Source organism: Cyanistes caeruleus, chromosome 6, assembly GCF_971803275.1.
Source record: "Cyanistes caeruleus chromosome 6, bCyaCae1.hap1.1, whole genome shotgun sequence".
NCBI lineage: Eukaryota > Metazoa > Chordata > Aves > Passeriformes > Paridae > Cyanistes > Cyanistes caeruleus.
The window spans coordinates 63,340,327-63,364,968 of NC_141706.1; the positions used below are offsets into that span (position 1 = coordinate 63,340,327).

A 24,642-nucleotide genomic window follows, 5' to 3' on the forward strand; every position below is an offset into this window, starting at 1 on the left:
CACAGCCAAAATACTGAGGCCAGACCCTACCAATCAAACATACTCATTTATATAAAATATATATTTAAATGAATAATCTATATTTACATATGTTAAATATTATGATTTCATATGTAACACATATTGTATTTATATTATATATACATAATATGTATAATGGATTGTTGGATGCTATGAAACTTTCAGCTTACACAGATGACTGCTCAGAATTGTCCTGGGTGCTCAGTCTCTCCCTGAGCTGTGCCAATGCCTCCCACCTGCTGCACACTGGTACCAGGAGCAGGGCACAGCAAGAGAACTCTGCCCTTCCCTTTGAGGAGCCCTTTGCCTCCCCACTTCAGTAACATTTGACCAATTCTGTTCCTCTTCAGCCCTTGTACAGAGAAGGGAAAGTCATTTTTCACAGGAACATAGAATGGTTCGGGTTGGAAAGGACTTTAAAACTCATCTCATTCCGTAGGTGGGAACATTTCCCATGAGACCAGGCAGCTCCAACCTGGCCTTGAGCACTTCCATGGAGGAGGCAGCCACAGCTTCTCATTTTACTTGAGTCAGGAGGACAACTCTTCATCTGTGGTGATGTAGCCAAGGCTGGAAACTGCTTTACCTCCTGGCAACGCATTTGAAGAGCCATTCCTTAAATAAACTGTGCCTCTCATTGTCTGTCTCCCAAATCCACCAGCACAGCTCTGCATCCTTTAACATTGTCCCCTTTCCTGGGCTCCCAGTGAGTGTCACTGACCCACCCAACAGATCTGTCACAACTTTTCTGAGCAGCCACTTCTACCAGCAAATACATCATCACACTCACAAATCACTGCCTGGAAAGTCTGTGTGGTATGTGGCTTAATTTTCTTTTCCATAATATGAAATCCAATCTGAAATGCACAGATTAGTTTACTAATCTGTGTAAATCCTATTAATAGCACTTACGCTGCTGTGCTCCCATTCACATTCTAACAAATCTCTTTGGACTGGCTTGGTTTCCCCTCATCTTCTGCAAGATCTTCACACCTGGTTGCAGTCACGTCTTCACAAAATAGCTGGCCACAAATGGAAACTTGTGCTTTGCACTCATCTCTCATATTTTAATTTGTGTTCCATGGCCCATCATGTCCAGGATCAAAGCATTAGTGCTGTAAATCACCATGGTGCCATTGAAGCTAAAGGGATTATACGAAGGATCACACAGCTCCAGTGGGGAAGGGCAGAGCTTGTACCCTCCTCTCCCCCAGCATCGCTGGCTTCTGTGCCTGCTCCAGCTGCATCCTTCCCCTCACAGCTCCATTGGCACTCCAGGGACTCCATCCTGCCCTGGGCACCTGGCCCAAAACTGGCCCAAACACCAGCAAAGGACCTGCTTGCAGGGAGGAGGTGATGGACCATCTCTGCAGCCACTGGATGTGTTCACAGCAGCCCCACACACATCCCCACATCACCTGTGGGTTTAGGGTGGCACACCTGGCACCTGGGCTTGTGCCTGCCAGGAGGAGCAGCCTCACTGGCATCTGGGTGGGCTAAAATCCCCTCAGCTCAATGTGGACTCTCAAAGAGAATGCAGCCTCTGTTCTGCTGTAGAATAAGCCATTCTCTGTTTGAAACAACATTTACTTTTCCTATAGTAGACTCCAGTGGCTCCCCACGTCACAGTCACAGTGAGAGGGGTCAGAACCAGGAGAGGAGGAGAGCAGGGCTGGCATGCCTGGCTCTAATTTCTTAATCAAGCTGAAAATTAATTAGCTAATCCACCCACACACTGCTGTCCCTTGTGCTTTGTTTCACCACTGTACTGAAGCCCTTGTAACCAAGCACCTTCCACAGCCTCAGCCCATCCCTCAGCAGGCCAGCTCCATGCAGAGCCAGGGCCATGCTGTTCCCTTGAGCTGAGGAGTCCTCACCCTTGGGCCAGGCTGGAATTTGCCCAAACCAGCCCTTGGGAAGGGCTCTGAGCTGCTGTCACTCCTGACCTGTGCCCTTGCACTCTTCCAGCACCTGCTGATGCATTCCACACCATGTGCCAGGGAGCAGAGCATGGATGCAGGTTAGGAAGATACCCTGCCAGGAAAGAAGCTCCCCAGAACTTACCAGATGGAAGGTTTTAATGGAGAACAGAACATGGAAACTCTCAGGTGATGAAGGGAAAAATACCTACTCTAGAGCATCAAAAGGAAAGGATTTGAGTTAAAACTGCTTTTACACAAGTTCACAGTAGGAGAAGCCCACTCGTGATCTCCCTGCCAAGGGAACCCTGCTCCTTGTACGAGTCTGTTGGCTGCATCATCCCCACCTTCCAGCTTTCCCCAGTTCCCAGGGGAAAGCTCTGAAGTGCTTGCACTAACCTCAATAAAAAGGCCAGACCTACTGTGCCAAGACAGTTCCAGTACAACCCTGGATACATTTCCAGTGTTTTTTCTACCAGAGTGTGAAGCAAATTATCAACATAAAAGATTTTTGTATCTTCTCTTTCCTTCCCTACAGCTGAGCTGCCTCTACCACCCATCCAAAAGCACCTGGATTTTCCCTCACCACTATAGGAACTTTTCAAGGTCATTAATGCTTCACTCTCTTCTAGTTGCCCCTAAAATGATTTTGAAGTTTTAATTACCTGAATAATTCCTGGTGGTTTACTAGAGTGTTAGCTCAGGAATTGTTTGTAATACCTTAATTTTGTGGAAGAAATATTTTAAAAGCGTTACCCATACTCAAGAAATTTTCCCCAAACTCTCTTTTACAAAGGGTTCTTCCTTGGTGCCTGTGTTAAAGCTTGCCTGTAAAACACTTATTTGTTTACAGATCTGTGATCTCTTGGTAAAGGAGCCAGTTGTGAGATATTAAAATGCCACAGAGAAAAAAAAAACTAAACAAAAAAAAAAGAATTAAAAAAAAACAACAACAAAAAAAAAAAAAAGAGTGAGACAACCAGCCAAATACAATATGTGGCCAGACAGAATCAGAAGCGCTGGCTGCAGAACAAACCCGAGAGCCATCAGAAAAACCAGCCCTGCCACGGTGGTAATGGTTCACCAGCAAAAGGAATGTAGAAAACAAAATGGGGGGTAGATCCCCCCTCCCTCCTCTGCCTTACCCCCAAAAGAGCATCTGACAGGGCTGATGCCTCCGGCACATGCAAATGTGCCACTCGGGAAGGGCAAACAGGCACTCGCTGGACAGGAATTTTGCCTTTGGTGTCCTGCCTGCCCCACCCTCTGCAGGCAGACCTTAGGAAAAGTGGTGCTTAAAATACTAAAGGGTGAGATAAGAAAGGGGAACAGCCCATCTCAGCCCTTTGTACTTCCACAAGGCCCCTCTGTAAAATGAGTGTGATTTCTATCACTCTTGCTGCAGAGAGCATCATGTGCTGGAGACCTTGTCCCAACATCAAGCTCGCGTGTGCTCACAGCCAGTCTGTGCTCATTTACTCCCCTGAAACAGCTCTTTCCTCTTGGATGTGGCTCTAGGGGACAGTCACCATCCCTCTCGCAGCTGCCTTTACTGCACAGCCTGACCGAGCCCTGCCAGAGGATGGCCTGCAAAGAATTCCTTGCCCAGATGTCAAAACCTGCACCACACCCATCATCAGCTGGGACACGGCACACCCTGCAAGAGCCCCTCTGGTTTTCTGCACACAAGGAGCTCATAATTCACCTTCTCCTTCCTGCTGCTCACAGTCCTTGAATGAACATCCAGGAGAGCTCAGCTCTGCCAGGAAGGTACATCCAAAATGTGAACTTAACTCACAGCTGCTCTTCAAACCCTGCCCAAGAACACACTCATGAGCTCTTGCATGTTCTCAGGCACTGTCAGGGCTTTCTGCCCCTGCCTGTCCCCAGGACAAAGATTTCTGCCTCTCTGTGGTCTTGGCAGAAGTAGTGATGTGTCCTCTCCAATTCACTCTGCAGGAGCAGGTAACTTCAGCCAGGACATCAGATCACAAATTTGGTTACAGAGGGTTCTGCTACAGGGAGGGACAAAGATCTTTTGGAAGGATAAGGTGGATAAGCAAGAGAAGTCACCTCTGAAACCTCGTGAAGGCTAAAATTCAGCCTTTGCAGCCTGGCTCATCCCAGCTTTTGGCTTCAGAAATTCAGAGTTCAATTTCCGCTACAAATTTGTAGTGCTTGATTTCTGCAGCTTGCTGCAGCACCTCCTGCTTCCACACACCAGGATGTCAAGGGAATACTGGCATTGACTGGTGTAATTGTGCTCTGGGGGCAGCAGAATTGCTGCACATTTTCCTCCACATCAGCCCTGCAAACCCTTTTTCACCTCCCTGAAATGTAAGATTTCTACCACTCTATCTCCAATGCCGAGTTGCACAGGACTCCATCTTTAGGGAAGCACCACAGTGATAAAACTCCCTCTCAAATGAATTTTAGTGGAAGTATTTATAATTAATATTGGGAGCTGTGTAAAGGATCACAGGTCCTGGCCCTTGATGTCTCCCAGTCCTCCATGCACAAACACAAGTGAGCTGCCAACACTCTCCTCAAAGCTGCATCCTGCAGCTTAGTGATCCTGTTGAGGTCTGCAGGCTTGGGAAGAAATTATAGGAGTGCCAGCAGCAGCCATGACCACGTTGTCTTTAAAGCAGAGGAATGTTTTGGAAAGTGATCGTGTACAAAAATAATCATAAAAGCCCCCAAAGCCTCCATGCCATCCTCATGCTCAGCCTAACAACTTCTCCAAGCACCCATCTGTTACAACTGATGATAAAGATAAGCTTCTACTACCACAGCCTTACCTCAAGAAGTGCAACCCCATGAGCATGAGCATCCACAGATGTGCTTTGGGAGTTCAGTGGAATTGCTAGAAACCTCCCAGAATTGATGGAACTTCACTTGAACATGAGAAAAAGGGGAGGGGAGAAAAACACAGTCAGTAGATTAGACACTGTGATGTGATCCACTCAGGACACAAAGGACATTAAAACAGAACTCAAGTCTGATGAAGCCAAGAGAGAAGAAAGCTGGGTGTAATTAACCTACAAGATTCACGGGCTCAAATTGTCACAGAGGCTGACAGCTTGTCCCTGTGTCTTGGTTTGAAAAGACAGGTGTCTGCTAAGGAAGGCAGGAACCTCCCTTGAAATGGAAAAAAAGGTAACCCACCCCCCCCTCTAAATTATTATAATCTTGAAATCAAGGGGCTCTCAGGCAAAGATATGGGAATATGAATAACAGTTCTTTACTAGGAAAATAAAAATGCAGTAGTACCAAAGACACCACTGACAGAGCTGGGATACAACCTGACACCCTGTTGGTCAGGGTGTTGGTAGCTGTCCATTAAAAGGTGGCTGCACTCCTCATGGAGTGACAGATGTGGTTCTGTTGAAGCAGTGATCCTGTGGAAGGGTGTAGTTTTCCTCTGAAGGTCCAGTGGTGTAGATGGGTCCGGTATTTCCTCTGGGAATCCACTGGAGAAAGGCTCCTGTGGTGTTCCCAGTCTCAGATTATATCCAGGTAGGAATGCTGGGCTCCTCCCCCTGTGTGGAGCATCTCCCAATGGGATGATGTCATTTTATCAGTCCTGCAGTGAGACTCGATGGCCCAGGAACAGGAGAGATCCCCCTGGAGGGAGGATGGGTGGGGAAGAGATAAAGAACACTGCCCCACCTGCTTTTAACAGCCGGCCCATTAACAGAAGAGATCCCCCAGTTATGAGGGATGGCTCATGAAAGAGATAAAGAACACTGCCCCACCTGGTTTTAACAACTGGTAGTAGAATACATATTTTTGGTTACATCTTGCATTGCAACCAAAGACACCCTGAAAGTGTGGAAAGATATATTTATATACACAGATCTGAGCAGATATAAATATATGTGTATAACTGTGTTCTCTCAGGGCTGAAAAGGACTTGACAGCACCACTCAGTCTTTCCCCCAGCTCCAAGACAAGATCAAATAGACGTCAGTATTTTCTGACAGATGTTTGTCTAGACCTGTTTTTAAACAGAGAATCTCCCACCTCCCCAGGCAATTTATTCCAACACTTCCTTTTCTTCTTCAGCTGCATACACACACACACACACACAGGTATCTTTATCTCAGAAGGTGAGCAGAGCAGCCTCTGATGACTTGCACATCAAAAGGTTTTGTGAAGTCATTTCTCATGGCAAGACCTTTCTTGCGAATGACGTAGGAGCCCAAAAGATCTCTTTGTGACCTGAGGTGACAGGCTGGGCTTGGGGGACCAGCAGATGGGCAAGGGAGGAAAATGGGGAAGGAGGGGGAAATTCAGTTTTTTCCTTATTACCCATCAGATTCATCTGCTGATAAGAGAGACCAACTGTGTACATTCCATTTTTGGACTCAGATGTTACGTTCCTCTCTTTTTTGATAGAATAAATACATTTTTGGCTTCTTCAGCAGGCAGCTCAGAAGGGAGGCTGTCCTGTCAAACTTCAGTGAGGCAAAGGAAGGAATAAGGAATGAGGCTGTGCAGCTGGAATATGTAAATGGCAGGATGGAGAGCAGCACTTTTCCAGCCACTCTGGGTATCTATTACCTCCACTTTTGGACTGACAATGCACCAAATGTTTCATTGCCTGGGGCCTTACAAAGCTGACCAGCTTTTATAGCCGAAAGCACTAATGTAGAAAGGCAATTGGGAATTAATTATTTAATGTGGTTCTCATTGGTAGAAAGCTTCCACCCCTCCTGCATCTCAGCTACCATTATACATATGTTGCTTTTCTTCAGACTACAGTGATTAGACAGCAGAGGAAAACGATGGCTAAGTCCTGTTCCCACTTGCAATGAACTCCATTTAAATCAGCAGATTTGCACTCAGTAACCAAGGGCACAGTTTAGACCCATGCAAGGAAAACATAGTTTATGATAAAAACCATAAATAGATTGCAGCATCTCCATTTCTGAAAATAAGCCTTCTCATACCTCTGCTCCCAAATTCCCTCTTTGAAAGCCAGAATATTCCTACTTAAAAATTAAAATTCATGCAAGTAGTCCTATTTGTAGGAAATCAGATTGAGTTCCCTTTAATTTGGCTGTTTGGATGCCTCACTGGAGCAGACAGAAAGGTGTATCCCGAATCCACTGCATGTTGGTTCAGCTCCAGCTTCTCCTTGATTCTCAAGATAAGCATCTATTTCATTTAGAGCCTTTTTAGTTATGAACTGTGAAGAAGCAAATGTCCTTTTGAAGATCTCCCTGCAACAGCTGCATGCCAGAGACTCCTGGCCAAGTTACTTGAAGAGCTTAAGGATCAGGCCCCATGTATTTAAAAAATAAAATGCAAAATAAGATTCTGCAGTGGGGATGAAAAGGGGCATGAACTTACCTGTCAGTTGTGATATGTGGGAAACTGGTAACTCCTTTCTTGCAGTCACCACTTCTAGAATCAGTCCAGATGAAGCTCCAACAGGATCCTGCTGAAATTCAATGCAATGAATTACACCAGGAATTAATTTATCTCAATGTGTCATATTTTTCCAAACACTAATTATATTTGGTTTACTTTTTTTTTTTTCCTTTTGGCCCTTCAGATGAAAGATATATGGCTGTACAGATGTGCTTTTCTAAGATCCAGTGGCATGAAACCTGAAATGCCCCAGCAAGATTCAGGAGTGAGTTTTAATCACCATGGAAGCACGACACTTTTGAAGGTCTATGAAATTATACACCCAGGTCTGAGAAGAGTAAACTTATCCGTCTGAGCAGATCTGCTGATAAACAGAGACAACTCATTTTCTCCTGGAAAGCTGCATTATATGTTGTTTGAAAAAATAATCAGTTGTTACAGACAGGTTTGTGCTGGGAAGAGAAAGGAGAAAAAAAACCACCACTGGGAGAAGCTTTCTGTAAGTGAAAAGGAAAGGTAGTGGGAAAATATTCCCTGCAAAATTCAGGAGATGGAAGAGAAGACAGGCTGAGCATCTCTCAGGGCCAGACAGAGCAAGGCTGGCGACGACAGAGGCATATGGAGACCCACCCAGGGCGCAGACAGACCGGAGGACCCCCAGACCTCGGCTTACGCAAGGTGACCTTTCCCCTCTCTAAAATTTCAAAGCTGGCGTTGCCGGCGCTGAACAGACTGTGTGCCATATGTAACATGACCTCAGCTCCGCTCTGCCAAGCCACTGATGGCATCACTAATGAGAGGTGAAAGGTCCCCTCCTCGCAGCCAGCTTGGAAACCCAGCGGGACGGTGGGTGCGGGATGGGCCCCCCAGCACTGGATTGCTGAAGGCAGAACCCCACTGCCCCACAACCCCATATCCCCATGGGGTGCCACTGACCCGCCACAGGGACACACACCCACCCAAGAGATGGTGCTTCTTCCCTTGGTCCAGCTGAAACTGGCACTGTCCCGCAGCAATGGCAATATTTGTTTGGTACCCGAATGCAAAACACACAGGCAAACAGAGCCTGGGATGAAAATCCTGTCCCAAATCCAGCTGCCGCCCGGGAAACACCTTGCTCCCAGCGTGGATCATGCATTGGCCAGGTGGGGAGAAGGATTTGTGCTGGGGGATGGCACAGAGGGAGGAGAATCCTCAAAGTGCCTGCCTCGATCCGGAGAGGACCCAAAATGTAATTTTTTTTTTTTTTCCAAGCATTTTGCACAAAAATGATGACAATAATGTATTGTAGAAAAAAAAAAAAAAAATCAGCCATCACACTTGCTGCCTTTTTTAAATAAGTGGGTTTGGGATTTTTTTGCAGTTTTCCCAGTGTCCCTGTCCTAGCCATCACCTAAGGCAGGGACAGACCTGCATGGAGCTCTGCCCCAGACATGTGGGGACGGTCCGTGTGAGGGTGTGTGGGTGTCACAGATGCGGGTGGGGGGTGCGGAACCCGGGTGGGTCCGAGCTCACAGGGCTGCGGGAGCGTTCCCACGGCTCGGTGTGAGCGCACGGGGGGGTTCCGCTCCAGGTGAGGGGCGTGTGCCCACGGGAGCGCGGGCAGGGTCCTTGTGTCCCCTGGGGAGCTCCACGGGACTGTGCGCTCGGGGGAGGGTCGCACACACGGGTGGTGGTGCCCACGGGAGGATTTTGGGGTGTGGGTACACGGAGGGGCACGGGTGGGGGGATGCGCACGTCGGTGGGAGCGCACAGGCGGCGTGTGTGGGGTGACACACGGGGGGTGAGGGTGACACACGGGTGTGACACACGGGTGTGACACACGGGTGTGACACACGGGGGTGAGGGTGACACACGGAGGGGGACACACGGGTGTGACACATGGGTGTGACACACGGGTGTGACACACGGGGGTGACACACGGGGGGTGACACACGGGGGTGACACACGGGGGGTGAGGGTGACACACGGGGGGGACACGCGGGGGTGACACACGGGGGGTGAAGGTGACACACGGGTGTGACACACGGGGGGGACACACGGGTGTGACACACGGGTGTGACACACGGGTGTGACACACGGGGGGTGACACACGGGGGGTGACACACGGGGGTGACACACGGGGGGTGAGGGTGACACACGGGGGGGACACACGGGGGTGACACACGGGGGGTGACACACGGGGGGTGACACACGGGGGGTGAGGGTGACACACGGGGGGTGACACACGGGTGTGACACACGGGTGTGACACACGGGGGGTGACACACGGGTGTGACACACGGGGGTGACACACGGGGGGTGACACACGGGGGGTGACACACGGGTGTGACACACGGGGGTGACACACGGGGGGTGACACACGGGGGGTGACACACGGGGGTGACACACAGGTGTGACACACGGGGGGTGACACACGGGGGGTGACACACGGGGGGTGACACACGGGGGTGACACACGGGGGTGAGGGTGACACACGGGTGTGACACATGGGTGTGACACACGGGGGTGACACACGGGGGTGAGGGTGACACACGGGTGTGACACACGGGGGGGACACACGGGGGTGACACACGGTGGGGACACACGGGGGGGACACACGGGGGGGACACACGGGGGGTGAGGGTGACACACGGGGGGTGAGGGTGACACACGGGTGTGACACACGGGGGGTGACACACGGGTGTGACACATGGGTGTGACACATGGGTGTGACACACGGGGGTGACACACGGGTGTGACACACGGGTGTGACACACGGGTGTGACACACGGGGGTGACACACGGGGGTGACACACGGGGGTGACACAGCGAGGCTGCTGGGGGAGCTGCGGTGTCCCGCACCCCCAGGTCAGTCCCTGCAGGATGGGCCGGGCTGGAGCCGCCTCCCCGAGCGCACGGCGCGGAGAAGGCGCCCGTGGTTTGTTTCGGTTCTGCGAGTGACTCTTTGCTGGCACATGTGGCACCGCTGAGGTGCAGGGGGGACCCAGAACACATTTCCCCACCCGAGACCGTGCTGCTGCCTCCCCACGCAGGGCCAGACCCCTCGGGGACGGGGCCGGATTTACCCCTCGCTGCTCTTCTGCCGGGGATTCATTTTCACATCGCATCCGGCGTTGAGAGATTCAATTATTCGTTTCAAATATTATTCTGCCCCTCGCCCTCGGCACACCCTCATCTCACAGGGGCGCAGACGAAGCTGCCCACGCGTGTTGGGACATATCCCACTGCCGGACGAGGAGGGGCAGCTGGGGCGTGTTTTTCTCCCACGGAGGAGCCGCATCCCGAGGGAGCATCCTGGGGGGAGGCAGCGCCGCGCCTGCTTTGGCCGCAGCCTAAATCCTTCTGCAGTATCTTGTTTTGTAAAAAATCTTTAAAAATCAAGAAAGAGGCAGAAGTTGCAGCTAATTTGCCCGGTGTTACGGCAAAATCTGTTACGCTGGGAAAAGGGAGAGGAACAATGAGGGGAAAAAGCGAATCGCGGCGCCAATACCGCGCATCCCTGCGCGCCCGCGGGGGGATCCCAGCACCCCTTCCCCCCTGGCGTGGGGGTCCCACCTCCCGTGCTGGGGCTGCAGACCCGCCCTGCGGCACAGAGAGGCTTTGGGGAGGTGCGAACAGCTGGGGATGGAGGGTGGGGGTCTCCCCTTTGAAAGGGGGGGACTGGAAGTGATGGAGGGGGCTGCGCACCCCGGGTACCCGAGGGCCGTGTCAGCGACACGAACTCGCGGGGGGAGAGGCAGCGCAGCCCGTGGAGGCTGGAAGGGGAGCCGTGGAAGGGGAGCCGTGGAAGGGGAGCCGTGGAAGGCGAGCCGTGGAAGGGGAGCCGTGGAAGGGGAGCCGTGGAAGGCGAGCCGTGGAAGGGGAGCCGTGGAAGGGGAGCCGTGGAAGGGGAGCCGGCAGGCTTCCGTGCAGAAAAGGAGTTAAACCCCGCCGTTGTCCTTTGATTTAGGAAATGGCTCATCCAATTCAGTTCCAGATTATTCAGGGGCAGGCTGCCTCGCTCGCTCCCTTCTCTCCCCACACCAGCCCAAACATCTTGAAGTAATCAGCAGCTGAGAACGGAGACGTCCCCCTGGCATCTCAGGTTAAAGAAGGAGGTCCAGGAAAATGTGGTAGAGCCATTACAAGAAACCTGAGATGCATTCATCAGAGACTCCAATTGCCATCGCATTAGGATTGATTAGAGACCAGCAGTACCGTAATGACCCGGAAAGCAGGGCATACGGGGATTATTAATATCAGACTTCTCAAAGGGAAAAAAAAAAAAAAAAAAGAAAAAAAAAGGAAAGGGGAAAAAAAAGAAAAAAAAAAAAAAGAGGGAGTTAAAAACGGAAGAAAAGAGGGAAGAATTAGGAGGGAAATTTTTAAAAAAGCACATCGCTGGGCTGCTGCTCGGAGGGAGACTTACCTGAGAGGCAGGCACGGGCGAGCCGCACGGACGAGAATTTATCTGACTTCTGGGGAAAAAAAAAAAAGCAAACAAACATGGAAAAAAAAATCACCTCTGGACCCCCTGAAATCGCCTGCTCCCGTGCACGGCTCCTGCCGAGACTCTCAGCACTGCGACCACGGGGCCACGGCTCGGGGGTCCCAGCCGGGGGCTCCCCCAGCCGGGCCAAAAGACGCCGGTCCCTGGGCTGGCGACAGCAAGGACAAGTTAAAGAGCCACCAAAGAGGAGCAAGGAGACCTCGGTGGCTCGTCTCCTTCTCAGTTCCCTGCGCCAAAACAAATCAGCCCCTCCTGGTCTCGGTTTAAATGTAGCTCACTGGATAATTAACTCCATCTTTCCAGCCCTGCTTTAACTGTTTATTTAGTGTCACCCCGTATTACCATCACTAGCACTTTCCTCTGAACAGGAGGAGCTGGAGGGTTTCACCTCCCGAAAGGAAATTCTTCGTAGCTTAAAAGAATCGGCATCCAGGAGGTACATTAGCAAAGAGGAAAGGGGGGGACGCGATCTGGGGGTGCCATGGCAAAAGCAGGAGGAAATAAGGGTGGAGGTGGGGGGACAGGGACAGAAAGACGCATCGGCCCTCGGAGAGAAAAAAACAACGCGTGATCACCTCTAATCCTTTGAAAAATGTCCCGGTAAGTGCGCGAAGAAAGAGCCCTTTGTGCCCTGGGGATCGGCCACATCGGGAAGGCCTTGCCCTCATCCTTATCCTGCCCCGGCATCCCGGCCCGGCCCGGCCTGACCCCGCTGGGTGCGGGGGGACCCCCTCGCCGGCACCCCCGGGGCGCGGGGCCCGGCCAGGGACACCGCTTTGTTTTTCCAGGTGTCGGGAGGGCAATTTACTAACAAGTAATTAAAGGTCGCACCGCTTTGCAGGCGAGCCGGGCCAGAGGCTCCCGCAAGAGAAGAGCGGTGCATATGGAGGGGGGTTTGTTCTTCCTCATTAAAAAATAGAATAATAAAGGAGGGAGCGGGGGGGGGGGAGAGAAAGAAAATACAAATCCTTTATTGTTGGGGAATAAGCCGGGAAGCTGGCTGTCTCCCTGCGCCTCGCATTCGGCAGGGAAGGCGGCGCGGATCCGGTATCACGTTGCAGATCCTCACTCGAGATAACGAAATGCGATCTATTTTTCAGAACAGCAAGTGGATGGGAAAGAAGCCTCTACAACACAAACCTCATTGACTTAATGGGTCGGTTTTGGATTTCGCCTTCGAAATGTTCGGCGAGCGGCAGCGTTGTGTTTCTGCCCCGCCGGCTCCCAGCCTCCAGCCCCGGTTCTCATCCCGACGAGAAGCGGCTCCCAAAACCCCGCTCCTGCTTTTATTTTCTTGCGCTATTTGTTTCCTCCAGACCCTCCCACTTAAGGAAAAAAAAAAGATTAAATTTTATTTTTGGTTGGGGAAGAGCTTTATTTCTAAGCTCGGGAGGAGATGGGAGATGTATTTGTTTTACTTTTGGTTTTCTGCTTTGTTTTGATTTTCTGGCGAAATCGAGGAAAAACCCGCAGAGCGTTGCGTGGGCTCCATCTTCATCCCCGCCCTGCGTTGTACAAATACGTCAAATAAATAAGGGAATAAATGAATTTCCCGCACAAACAGAACCGATGGGTGTCCGGGCAATGAGGGCGAGCAGCGGAGGCCCCCTCGTTCGGCCGCCACCTCTCCGCGGGTGCGGAGGGGCCAGGCCCCGGCGGCGGGGGCAGCCCCGGGGAGCTCCGGCCGGGCGGGGAGCGGGGTGATGCTGCCGGGGTGATGCTGCCGGGGTGATGCTGCCGGGGTGATGCTGCCGGGGTGATGCTGCCCGGGTGATGCTGCCCGGGTGATGCTGCCCGGGTGATGCTGCTGGGTGATGCTGCCCGGGTGATGCTGCCCGGGTGATGCTGCCCCGGTGATGCTGCCCCGGTGATGCTGCCCGGGTGATGCTGCCCGGGTGATGCTGCCCCGGTGATGCTGCCCGGGTGATGCTGCCCCGGTGATGCTGCCCGGGTGATGCTGCCCCGGTGATGCTGCCCGGGTGATGCTGCCCCGGTGATGCTGCGGGGTGATGCTGCCCGGGTGCTGCTGCCCCGGTGATGCTGCCCCGGTGATGTTGCCCCGGTGATGCTGCCCGGGTGATGCTGCCCGGGTGATGCTGCCCCGGTGATGCTGCCCGGGTGATGCTGCCCCGGTGATGCTGCCCGAGTGATGCTGCCGGGTGATGCTGCCCGGGTGATGCTGCCCGGGTGATGCTGCCGGGCTGCTCCTGCTCCTGCTGCAAAGGAAGGACCGAGAGGGGCCGGCGGCAGCTCCGCGCTGTTGTGGCGTTCGGTGGTTTTTGCTTGTTCGCATCTGCCTTGTTTATGTTTTTATTTTTTGAGAGGCTCGAAACTATCTTCTTGTTGTTGTTGTTGTTGCTTCTGTGATTTTTCAAGGACTAAATGTGATGGGATGTTCTGGAAATACATTTGTCTCTTTCCCTGGTTCAAAATGAAAGGTTCCAAATTTTTAGGAAAGCCAACCCAGGAGATTGAACGAACATTGATGCTCAGCGGTCCTTGCCTGCAGCAACTCCCAGGTAGACCCCGGCGGGTCTGTCCCCTCCTTTTGTGAATTTTGATGAGACGGAAGAATAAAGTCCCGCTCAAGAATGGCGAGGAAGCCTCCGCTCAGCCCTCGCCCGTGTCTGTCAGCTCTTCCGCCGGCCGCATCGGGATCATTTTCTTATTCCCAGCAAGATCGGTGTTTGTTTTCGTCGGCCTTTTACGGGAGGAAAAAAAATTAAAAAGAACAAAAAAAACCCCCAAAACCAAGGAGAACTGCGAGGGCAAGAGAAGCCCGTTCTCGTTACAATGCTCAGGGGCTTCCCCAGTCCCGCTTTGCGTTTCTCTCCTCCTCATCCAGAAGTTACAAACCCTCAGATCCGTGCTCTTCCCGAGCTGAGCCCCTCATTAGAAGGAAGAAAATAAAATTTAAAATGAATAACGATAGAAACGAGGGATGGGGGAAACCACCCCCAGGCTGGGCAGGGCGCTGATCCTCCAGGACGCTGCCGCGGGCGAGCCCATGCCTTATAATTCTGCGCACTTGCTCCAGACTTTAGGGTATTAGTTGATTTTAGAGCCGGGTTTAAGGCTTCGTTCCGGTCCCCACACAGCTGCCTTGTCAATAAGGATCTGTTCCAAGTAGACATTCCTTCTGGGAGGACATTGCAGCTCTTTAAGACTTCATCTGCAACATCATAAGTACTAAAATAAAATGGCAAGGGAAAATTACCAGACACACGGTCATGGGATATGGAAGCGCCCTGACTCCAGCGGACATAGTACAGTCGCTGTACAGACTGGGTGGCAGGGGCTTAATTTAAACAGCTCCGAGACGCGAAGTACGTGGGAAAAACAACAATCCGGATTTAGGAAAATATCGGCCTTTCTTTCCCACGTCGTGGCGCGGGCAGATGCTGCGGGCAGCGCCGCCGGCTCCGAGCGCCGCGGCCGGGAGCGAGCTCCTCTTCGCTTGGAGCAGCGAACTCAAATAAATCCGGCTTGCTAGGTCAAATAAATCCGACTGTCTTAGTGAGGACAAACAGGTTTTAAAGAGCCCCGCGATGGCTCTTAGCACCCGCGGAACGAACTCATTCCTGAATCCAAAGCGTTCTGGAGTGTGCTTAAAATACGGGTTTCGACTTATCTAATCAAAGATAAATACAGCCATAAAGACACCCCCAGCCCCCCGCGCCCTGCCCTTATCTCACCGCATTGTCCTCACCTCCCTGCTGACAATAGATTATCTTTGCTTAGGGAGCCTAATTGTTTTCTAATTTTTTTAAATAATTGCTCTTGAGCGGGGGTGTGCAAACGGGGATTAGGCTAATTAAAGCTCCGCCGGGGGGGCTGCCCGAGGTCTGCACGGAGCTGCCCCGGCCCTCCGGGCCCCCTCCGCGGGGAACTGGGCACAGCGAGGGGCAGGAAGGGGCGCACGGGCCCCGCGCCTTATTCAGCTCTTCACTAAACCATTATTTATTCATCCCCAGCTCTAAGGTAATTAAATACGGGCGGCCTTGGCAGGGGACGGCGAGCGGGGGGCAGGAGTTTTGGGGAGGAAAGAAGATGGAAGAAAGAAAGACAAGAGCCCGGCGGCAGCGGAGATGCGGCCGGGGGCGCGGGCGGCGGGGCTCCCCCCGCAGCCGCCGGGGCCGCACCCGCGCAGAGGCGGCGGCGGGACGCGCAGCCGCGGCCGGGGCCGTGGCCGGGGCCGTGTCCCCGCCGCCAGGCCCCGCCCGCCCGTGCCGAGGCTCTGCCCGCCGGGCCGGGCTGGGCTGGGCTGGGCTGGGCTGGCCGGGCTGGGCCGGGCCGGGCCGGGGGTGCCCAATCAGCGCCGCGCGGGGGCTCGGGCGCTTTAAGCGCGGCGGCGGCGGAGCGGGGACAAAGTCCCCCCCGGAGCCGCGACGAGCATCCCCGCTCCCCCGACACACCGCCCTCGGCTGCCGCAGCGCCTCCCCGCTCTGGGGCCGGCACCGGCACCGGCACCGGGATCCGGATCGGCGCTGGGCCCGGGCCCGGAGGGCGCCTGCCCCGCGCCCCTCCGCCGCCGCGCTCCCGCGGGGTGCCCGTCGCCTCCTCCTCCTCCTCCTCGTCCTTCTCCTCCTCCTCCTTCTCCTCGTCCTCCTGCGGCCGCCGCCGCGCTCGGCCATGTCGATGCTGCCGTCGTTTGGCTTCACGCAGGAGCAGGTCGCCTGCGTCTGCGAGGTGCTGCAGCAAGGGGGGAACCTGGAGAGGCTGGGCCGCTTCCTCTGGTCGCTGCCGGCCTGCGACCACCTGCACAAGAACGAGAGCGTCCTCAAGGCCAAGGCGGTGGTGGCCTTCCACCGCGGCAACTTCCGCGAGCTCTACAAGATCCTGGAGAGCCACCAGTTCTCTCCCCACAACCACCCCAAGCTGCAGCAGCTCTGGCTGAAGGCGCACTACGTGGAAGCCGAGAAGCTGCGGGGCAGACCCTTGGGCGCCGTCGGCAAATACCGCGTCCGCCGAAAATTCCCTTTGCCCCGCACCATCTGGGACGGCGAGGAAACCAGCTACTGCTTCAAGGAGAAATCCCGGGGCGTGCTGCGGGAATGGTACGCCCACAACCCCTACCCGTCCCCCCGGGAGAAGCGGGAGCTGGCGGAAGCCACCGGTCTCACCACCACCCAGGTCAGCAACTGGTTCAAGAACAGGAGGCAACGGGACCGAGCGGCGGAGGCGAAGGAAAGGTACGTGCCAGCCCTCCGTTCCCTGCTTTTCTCCCTACTGCACCGTGCGGGACGCGTTTGGGAAGCCCGGGAGCTGCTCCGGGAGCTCGGCCAGTACCCCGAGCCGGACGGGATAGGAGCGATGAAAGCGCACGGTTCCCTTCAAATCCTTTTCATTGAATTTTTTCCGCAAACCCCGTTGCGTTTTCCCCTTCCGTGGAAACCCAAGTGAGTTTTTCCACCCGAGATCCACTCGACCTCACCTGCCCTGGGGGAAGGAGGAACCCCCACCGTGCTCTTCCAGGCCGCTCCGCCGCCTTTGTTTGCTGCCTGCCTTCCCGGGTAAACCGGGAGCGATGCGGAGCCGGCGCCTCCGGGAAGCGCTCGGGATGCCGGGTGGTGCGCTGCCGAGGGTCGGGTAGGGTAGCTCCGAGGCTCAGAGGAAAGAGATGCGGCCCCGGGTTGGATGGAGAGGTCGGGGGAAGCAGAAGGAGAGCGGGATGAGGGAGCGCTGGCCGGGCCCGGCAGGCGACGCGATGGCCTCGGTGCGAGGCGACCGCTCGGCCCAAAGAGGCGGGGAGGGAGCCACGGAGGGCATCTCCTTCCTCCTGGAGAAAACCCCGCACGCAGCTCGTCCCCGGGCCGCACTTTCATTTTTAATTAAAAAGAAAGAAAAAACGACCCTCAAAAAAAAAATCTCTTCATCCAATTTCCCCTCCTCAGCTATATTACCGGGTTGTTCAGTGTACTTATTTGGAGGAGGGGCAAAAGAAATAGGGACGATAGGTTATGAAATTATTAGGATTATTTTTCCCCCCTTGAGAAGCATTTGCTCCCACGCTGGAACTAAACGCGAAGGATTTATGGTGGGCATTAGCACAATGCCCATCCCCGCCGCCTCATGCCCGCCCTAACATCCCCGTTGTGGGATTATATTTTTGGGTTTTTTTTCTCGCCTTTCCGCAGAGAGAACACGGAAAACAACAACGCGGCCACCAACAAACCGAACCAACTCTCGCCTCTGGATGGGAGCAAACCCCTCATGTCCAGCTCCGAGGAAGAGTTTTCTCCTCCCCAAAGCCCGGATCAGAACTCGGTCCTGCTCTTGCAGGGGAACCTCAGCCACGCCAGGAGCTCCGGCTATTCCCTGAGCGGCTTAGCCGCATCCCAGACCCCTCACAGCCTCCAAGGCCACCAGCTCCAGGACTCGCTGCTGGGACCCCTCACATCCAGCCTGGTGGATCTGGGATCCTAAAGGCCCTCGGCGGGCGGCCGGAGGATGGGGAGAGGAGGTTCTGCTCGGGGACAGAGGCTCTGGGTTGTACATAGAGGACAGCACCCGGTTTTACAGCTCACCCGCTGATTCTTAACGGGACTCTCGGCTCTTTTCACACAACCCCACATCGGCTCTTGCTCCAGTTCCCCCTCAGCGTCTCCCACTATCACCACGATTTTTTTAACTTTTGTTTTTCCACGTAGCCAAACGCAGAGAGCGGCAATAATCCTCATCACCCCGTCGAGTTCAGACGAGTTGATCCCAACGGGAATTACAAAAAAAAAAAAAAAAAAAAAAAAAGGGGAGGGGAGGTGGGGAGGAAAGGGAAGAAAAAAGAAAATAAAAATCCCAAGCCCCGCTGGATCCGATTCCACCCAAACAAATCCCAGCGCTGCGGGCGCGGTGGGGCAGGCTCGGCCGGCGCATCCCTGCTGCTGCCCGGCCCGGTCCCCGAGGAGCCGGGACGGGGACAGAGGGAGAGAACCGCTCTACTGAGCCCTGTGTCGGAGTGGAAGGAGGGAGGGGAAGTTACGTTTACATTTTTCATATTTAGCCTTACCAAAAAGATTTCGATGTAGTTTAAATTAAAAAAAAAAAAAAAAAAAGAAAAGAAAAAAAAAAAAAAAGAAAAGAAAAAATAAGGTGAAAAAAAAATAATCAAAAGCTGCAGTATTAGAGTTTTACCAAGTGCCTGTGTCTGACCGCGGCCGTGCGAGACAGATACTGAGTGGGCTCCCGTGGACCCGCGTTCCCCACCTTTCTCCTCTTCGGTGGTGAAATGCATCGATGTGGCTAAAAATTAGGATAATAATAGTAATAATAAAAGTCGACGGCCATTTCCTCCTAAACTTCCCCGCCAGTTCCCCGTTGCCTTCTCCCGTCTGTGCCCGCTCGCCGCTTCCCTCCTCCGGCTTGCAGAGAGCCCGCGGATGACGCTGCCTGTCTCGAGTATTTGTTACCAAAAATCGCATGTGCTTTCGGGTTTATTTTCTATTGTACCTAAACAGTCTAAATTAAACAACGCTGATGGCAGAACACCCAGGCTGCGCTTTTCTTTGCCGGGGCGAGCCCGTGCCCCTGTGCCCACCCTCACCCCCTCCCCACGGGCTGTTTCGGAGGTTCGGGGCTGCGGGGACGCCGGCGGCTTCGGGAGGGAGCAAGGACGGGGACAGAGGTCCCGTTTAGGCTGCGGTCGCCCCGAGGGAGCGGCCGGGCACCGGCCGGGAGGGAGCGCCTGGCCCCGCCGCCCGCCCCGTCGGGGCCTCGCTGGTGCCGGTGCTCCCCGTCGGCGTTTTGCATCATTAAGTGCGTGTTTATTTAAATCGCTGCCGTGTTTGTGCTCGGGGTCTCGGGCCGTGGAGAAATGTCACCCTCTGCAGGAGGGTCTTGCCCGGCCGGAGCGCTGCGCGTCCCTCCCGGCCGGTCCCCAGCGGGCCCCGGCCCCGCTCCAGAGCCCCCCGCGGAACCCCCACCCGCGGCCGGACGGGGCGGCGGATCCGCGCCCAGCCCTCTCCCCCTGGGCTGCGGGGGAGCCGGGCCCGGGCCCGGGATACGGGAATGGTTTCCCTCCTCCCTCCGGACGGGCCCCGGCCGCCCCCTCGGGGGAGCCGGCCCAGGTCCCGCCGGGCTTCCTGCGCCCACGGCCCTTCGGGGGGGCCGGGCCGGGGCCAGGGGGAGCTCCTGCCCTGCCGGGACACGGCGGGGGGAGCAGCGGAGGAGGGCGCAAATCCCGCGCACGGACGCGCAAAACGCGCGGGGGGCGCAGCTGCTCCCGCTCCTGTGCGGCCGCGGAAGGAGCCGGGACCTGAGCCCACCTTGTGGGGGGAGCATGGAGCCCCCTCCCCTCTCCCCGTGTGCAGCGACCCCGACCTCGGCTGCCCGGCTGGGGAAGGGGACAGGGGCGGGTCCTGCTGCGGGACCCGCCGGGACCTCAGGGGACAGGACGGGGCGGTCCGTGCCCCCCGGGCCGGGGTCCCCCCTTGTTCCTTCATCCCCTTCCCGGGGCTCTCATCCCGTTCCTCCGCGATCCCTCACAAAGCAGCGCGGCCGCTCCTGTCCCCACGGGCAGAAAAGGGGAACCCCCGGGGAAATGAAGGATGTTTTTGGGGTCAGCAGCTGCGGGCTCTACGCCTCGAGGATGGATAAGCTCCAGCTCCGTTTTTTTCCCCAAACCATGGGCTCGGTGAAGAGGAAGGATAAATATTGCCCGGGGCTCCAGCCCTGCGCGGCGGGAAAGCCAAGCAAGGACTCGCAAACCAGGAGTTGTTTTCAAAGCAAACAGCTCAGAGGCGCTTCCTGCTTGCAGGCAGGGACAGGGCTGATCGTCGAAGGGCTGGGGAAGAGTCCATGGGATGCTCCCCTTGCCCAAAATCCCCTTTCCAGCGCACACCTGCAGACCGGGGGTAGTCTCAGGCTCCCCGGCCTCGGAGCCCTACCCACCCCACGGCTCTCCACTTCCCCAAAAGGGAGAGGGACGAGGTTGGCAACAGGCGGGAGGTGGAAAGGAGGGATGGAGGGTGCTGAGCGCATCCCCCTGGAAATAACTTCCTGGCCAGCCGTCAGGTAGGAGCAGGGAGGCCCTGGAGCTGAGCCAGGCACAGGTTGCTGAGCTCTCCTCGATTAGGCTTGACCTCGCAGCAAGCTTTTCACAGCAGAGCCAGCCTGGGGAGGCAGCCTGAGGCTCTTTCTCACTTAGCTCTGCTTTGTATTTCCACCGGCAGGAAGGAGTTAATTCGCCCCCCCACTCCCGTTCACCCCCCAGGACAGATCTCACACTGTGTCCAGGTCAGCCAAAAACGGGGAGGAAACAGAGAACAGCAGAATGATTAATTCTACCTGTTTTTCCCATGAGTGATCACCTGCTTTCGGGGTCATGAATAGCAGGTAGCTCTCTCCGTCTCCAGCTCTGAGAGGCTCATTTGTTTGGTGACAGCTGAGTGACAAGACCTGAAATCCGAGCCCTCAACTTTGCCTGATGTGTGGATAAAACCCTGGATGTTCCCTCAAACATTTCAGGAAATGAAAGTTGTAACGCGATCCCTTGTGCGCCCACATCTCCCCCAGCAACACACAAAAGCTCAAAGGAACCTTCTCAGATTAAATTCAGCCTGGAGAGGATGGAAGGAAAATGGAGAGCAGGCTGAGAAAGCTGGAACTGGCAGACTTTTCTTCAGCACTTACTGGAAATGTCTGTCCAAAGCAGGGATTTAGAAAGGTCAGCTCTACCGTAAGCGCTTCTTCCTCCATCGGAGTCAGACGGGCAGCCCGCTGCTCCCCAGCCCATCTCCACCTTTGGGACAGCCCAGGGAGGGCTGTGGGGAGCACTTAGATTCCCCAAGCAGGAAATTCAGTGTATAAAAGCAAACACCCAAGGAGAAAGCCAGCCCCCTGTTTTCTCCTCGTTTAATGTCCTGGGTCACGCTGAGCCAGAGCCGTCCTAGCCACAAACCACACACGTCTGCTCTGCCCCTGCCCTGCTGCAAGCTCCTGCCCACTCCCCTTCCCCACCAGCCCACCCCAGGGGCAGGCAGAGTCCCACTCTGTGCCCCCACAGTCCTGGGCCACGTGCTGGCAAATCCTCCACAGAAGCTGCTGGTGAGGAGTGGATGCTCGCTCAGCCCATGGATTTAAGCCCAGCATTTCCAGTCCTGGCTCCCTAAAGCTTGCACATCCCCAGCTGCAGTTCCAGGAGCCCAGAGTGGCACATTTGTGCTCTGTCTCTTTGCAAACCAGGCCTGAACAGCCAGAGAGTTGGAGTTTCATTTTAAGCACACAGGTTTGGGAATGAGATGGAATGAGTCCAGGTGTGTGGTACTGCCAGGATTAGGCCAAGGCATCCCAGCTCCCTCTCTCTCGGGTAGATGGTTTTATGGAGCTGCCTGTCACAAGGCAGCCAGTGGCTGCTGGTGCTGTTATACAGCCTGAAGATAAAGTACCATTTAACAATTGTTTAACTATTCCTGAAGTGCTTCAGGATCTGCAGGCTCCATAAAAGAAACACCACATGGCCCCAGATAACTCTTCACCTCTGAGCTTCTCCCTTGCTCCTGCTTTTCTCCAGATTGCAGCTCATGAATGCTGCACAGGTGGAAAATCTCTCTGTCTGCCCACCCAATGTGCTTTGCTGTCAGTAATTTTGCACCAAGGAAGAGTTTTCTGAGATTGCTGGAGATTGGTCTCAGCACAAGCAGCCTCCAGGGCAGGTGCTGCAGCCTGCCCCATGCCATGAGCAGCAGCAGAACACAGAGCTTGCACATCCTGGCTGTGGCAATCCGTGTCCAAAGATGGATTTTGCTGTTCCTGTTGGGGCTGGAGCTGTTGGGTTTTCTGAGGGCACCAGGTGCTGTGTGGGGAGAGCAGAGGTGGCAGAGGCCGGATCTACAGGAGCTTGGGTACAAAGTAACCTGAGACACTGTCATCCTTCCCAGCTGGATGTGGACACAGTTTTAAATATGGAAATGAGGGAAAATTTGCTTTAATCTTCAGGCAGAGAGAGTGAATTACCAGGCTCCCCAGAGTCACCCCAAGTGCAGCCTCATGCTGCCTGGAAGGAGGGCCCCAGGCTGAGCCCCCATCCCATGCCACCCTGGCTTTCCTTCCAGCTGGACTTTTCACCAAGTGCAGGAACATTCCCTCTCTCCCTGTGGCTTATAGTGCTCATCCACATCTCCTCAAGTTTTAAACAGAGGCTGAACTTTCTCTGAAGCATATAATCCCAATCCTAATAATGAGGTTAAAGAGGCAGATTTAGTTCAGTTATGGTTTCCTGTTTTCATTTGTCCAGCGCTTTTGGAAAATACCTCTGTGGGCAGAGCAGCTCCTTCTCATCCCTGTCTTAGCTTCTCACCCACAGCTTAGTTCTGCAGGGATAGAGATGCTTTGGTATCTGCTCAGACTCCGATGGATTTCAGCTGTGGTAGAAAAGGCATTGGAAATCCTCATGCCTGCATCTCAGGATGGAAGAAATGGGAAAAACTTATTTTTCTGTCTTCAGGATGGAAAAGCTTTTGAGATAATAGCTGGAGCATGGATCAGCCCTGTTTTTCAGGAGGGGAAACTGAGACCTGGGGAGATGACAGACCTGCTGAAGGTCAGAGCAAGGGCAGGTGATGGGGTGGGAAGGGCGGCTGGTGCTCTGCACTCCCACGCTGCCTCCCTTTATAGTCCCCATAATAAGTCACCGCAGCTTATCATTATGTAACACAATATTCCTAATAATACGAGACAAAACCAATTGACTGAAAAACAATGCCAAGTGAGGCTTGTGGCTAACACTCCCTGAAGAAATTGTCTCTTTTCTAGAACTGAAAAAATACCAAACCAAAACCAAAAAAACCCCAAACAAAAAAACCCCATGCAAATACGAAACAATTGAAAAATGAAATCACATCTGTAAACTATCAGGGTGCTTCTCCTGAACCCCAAAGAGAGCTTGTGTCCCCTCACCCCTTCTCCCACTGCCCTGTGTGGGGTGGTGGGTGTCACAGGACCTGCATCTCTGTCCGTGAGGGCACAGGAGGGATTTTGTGGCAGTGCCAGGGATGCTGGCAGACATAGCCCTGGTGCATGCTCCAGTCAAAAGAAGGGCAGCATCATCCTAGAGCAAATCAGAGATGTATTTAGGGAATTAAGATCTTCCTATGCTTAATGTCCTGGAGCTGGCAGGGAAACACGAAGAGAGAGTTCAAGAGGGAAAGAACTCCAGTTTATAATCTGCTATTCTCTTCCTGGGGCAGAGGCACTGGCACAAAGGAGCTGCAGACCTTACCCAGGACTCCTGCCAGGGGCTGCCTGTGTCTCCACATCCCCACAGCAGCTGCCCTTTGCCCAGCCAGGGCTTTGCAGGAGCAGCACCAAAGGGAGCAGAGCTGGGAATGCTGTGCAGGCTCAGTAACGCTCACTGCAGGGGACAGCTCTGTCACCTGTCGTGGTGGCTTCCATCCCTCTCAGTGAACCCCCTGGGGTTCTCAGCGGAACTGGGATGGGGATGCTCTGCCCTATTCCAAGCACCCTGTGTGTTCAGTGTCTGTTGGGTGAGCAGAGGGGGAAGCGTGTGGTTCTCTGCTGCTGGGACAGCTCAGGCTGGGACACACTTCACTGCTGCCTGTGGGAGGGGTGAGGCTCAACTTGAGCCTGGTGGAATCCCCCAACCCTGGAAGTGTTCAGGGCCAGGCTGAATGGGGCTCTGAGCAACCTGGTAGAGTGGAAGGTGTCTCTGTCCATGGGATGGTCTTTAAAGTCCCTTCCAACCCAAGCCATTCTGTATCTCTGTGATTCTATGAATTGCTGTTTTCAGAAGTGCCCCTCAAGGCAACATCTCCAAAAGCCAAAGGAGGTGCTTGAGGAGGAGGTGGGATTATTTCTTGGGGGGAACAGCACTGGGAAA

At 54.4% G+C, this 24,642-nt stretch overlaps 1 protein-coding gene and 1 long non-coding RNA gene across 2 annotated transcripts; both read left to right on the top strand.

The window, feature by feature from the left end:
* Positions 1-12,093: 12,093 nt before the first annotated feature.
* LOC147652758 (uncharacterized) lies at positions 12,094-13,376 on the top strand. Its single transcript, XR_015288433.1, has 2 exons — positions 12,094-12,410; positions 12,911-13,376. It is a non-coding gene; the product is annotated as an uncharacterized LOC147652758 (long non-coding RNA).
* Positions 13,377-16,169: 2,793 nt separating this feature from the next.
* On the top strand, positions 16,170-18,557 carry SIX1 (SIX homeobox 1). Its single transcript, XM_023948769.2, has 2 exons — positions 16,170-17,002; positions 17,948-18,557. Exons 1-2 carry the CDS (start codon positions 16,443-16,445, stop codon positions 18,234-18,236), a joined length of 849 nt encoding a protein of 282 aa, XP_023804537.1. The 5' UTR covers positions 16,170-16,442; the 3' UTR covers positions 18,237-18,557.
* Positions 18,558-24,642: the final 6,085 nt, after the last annotated feature.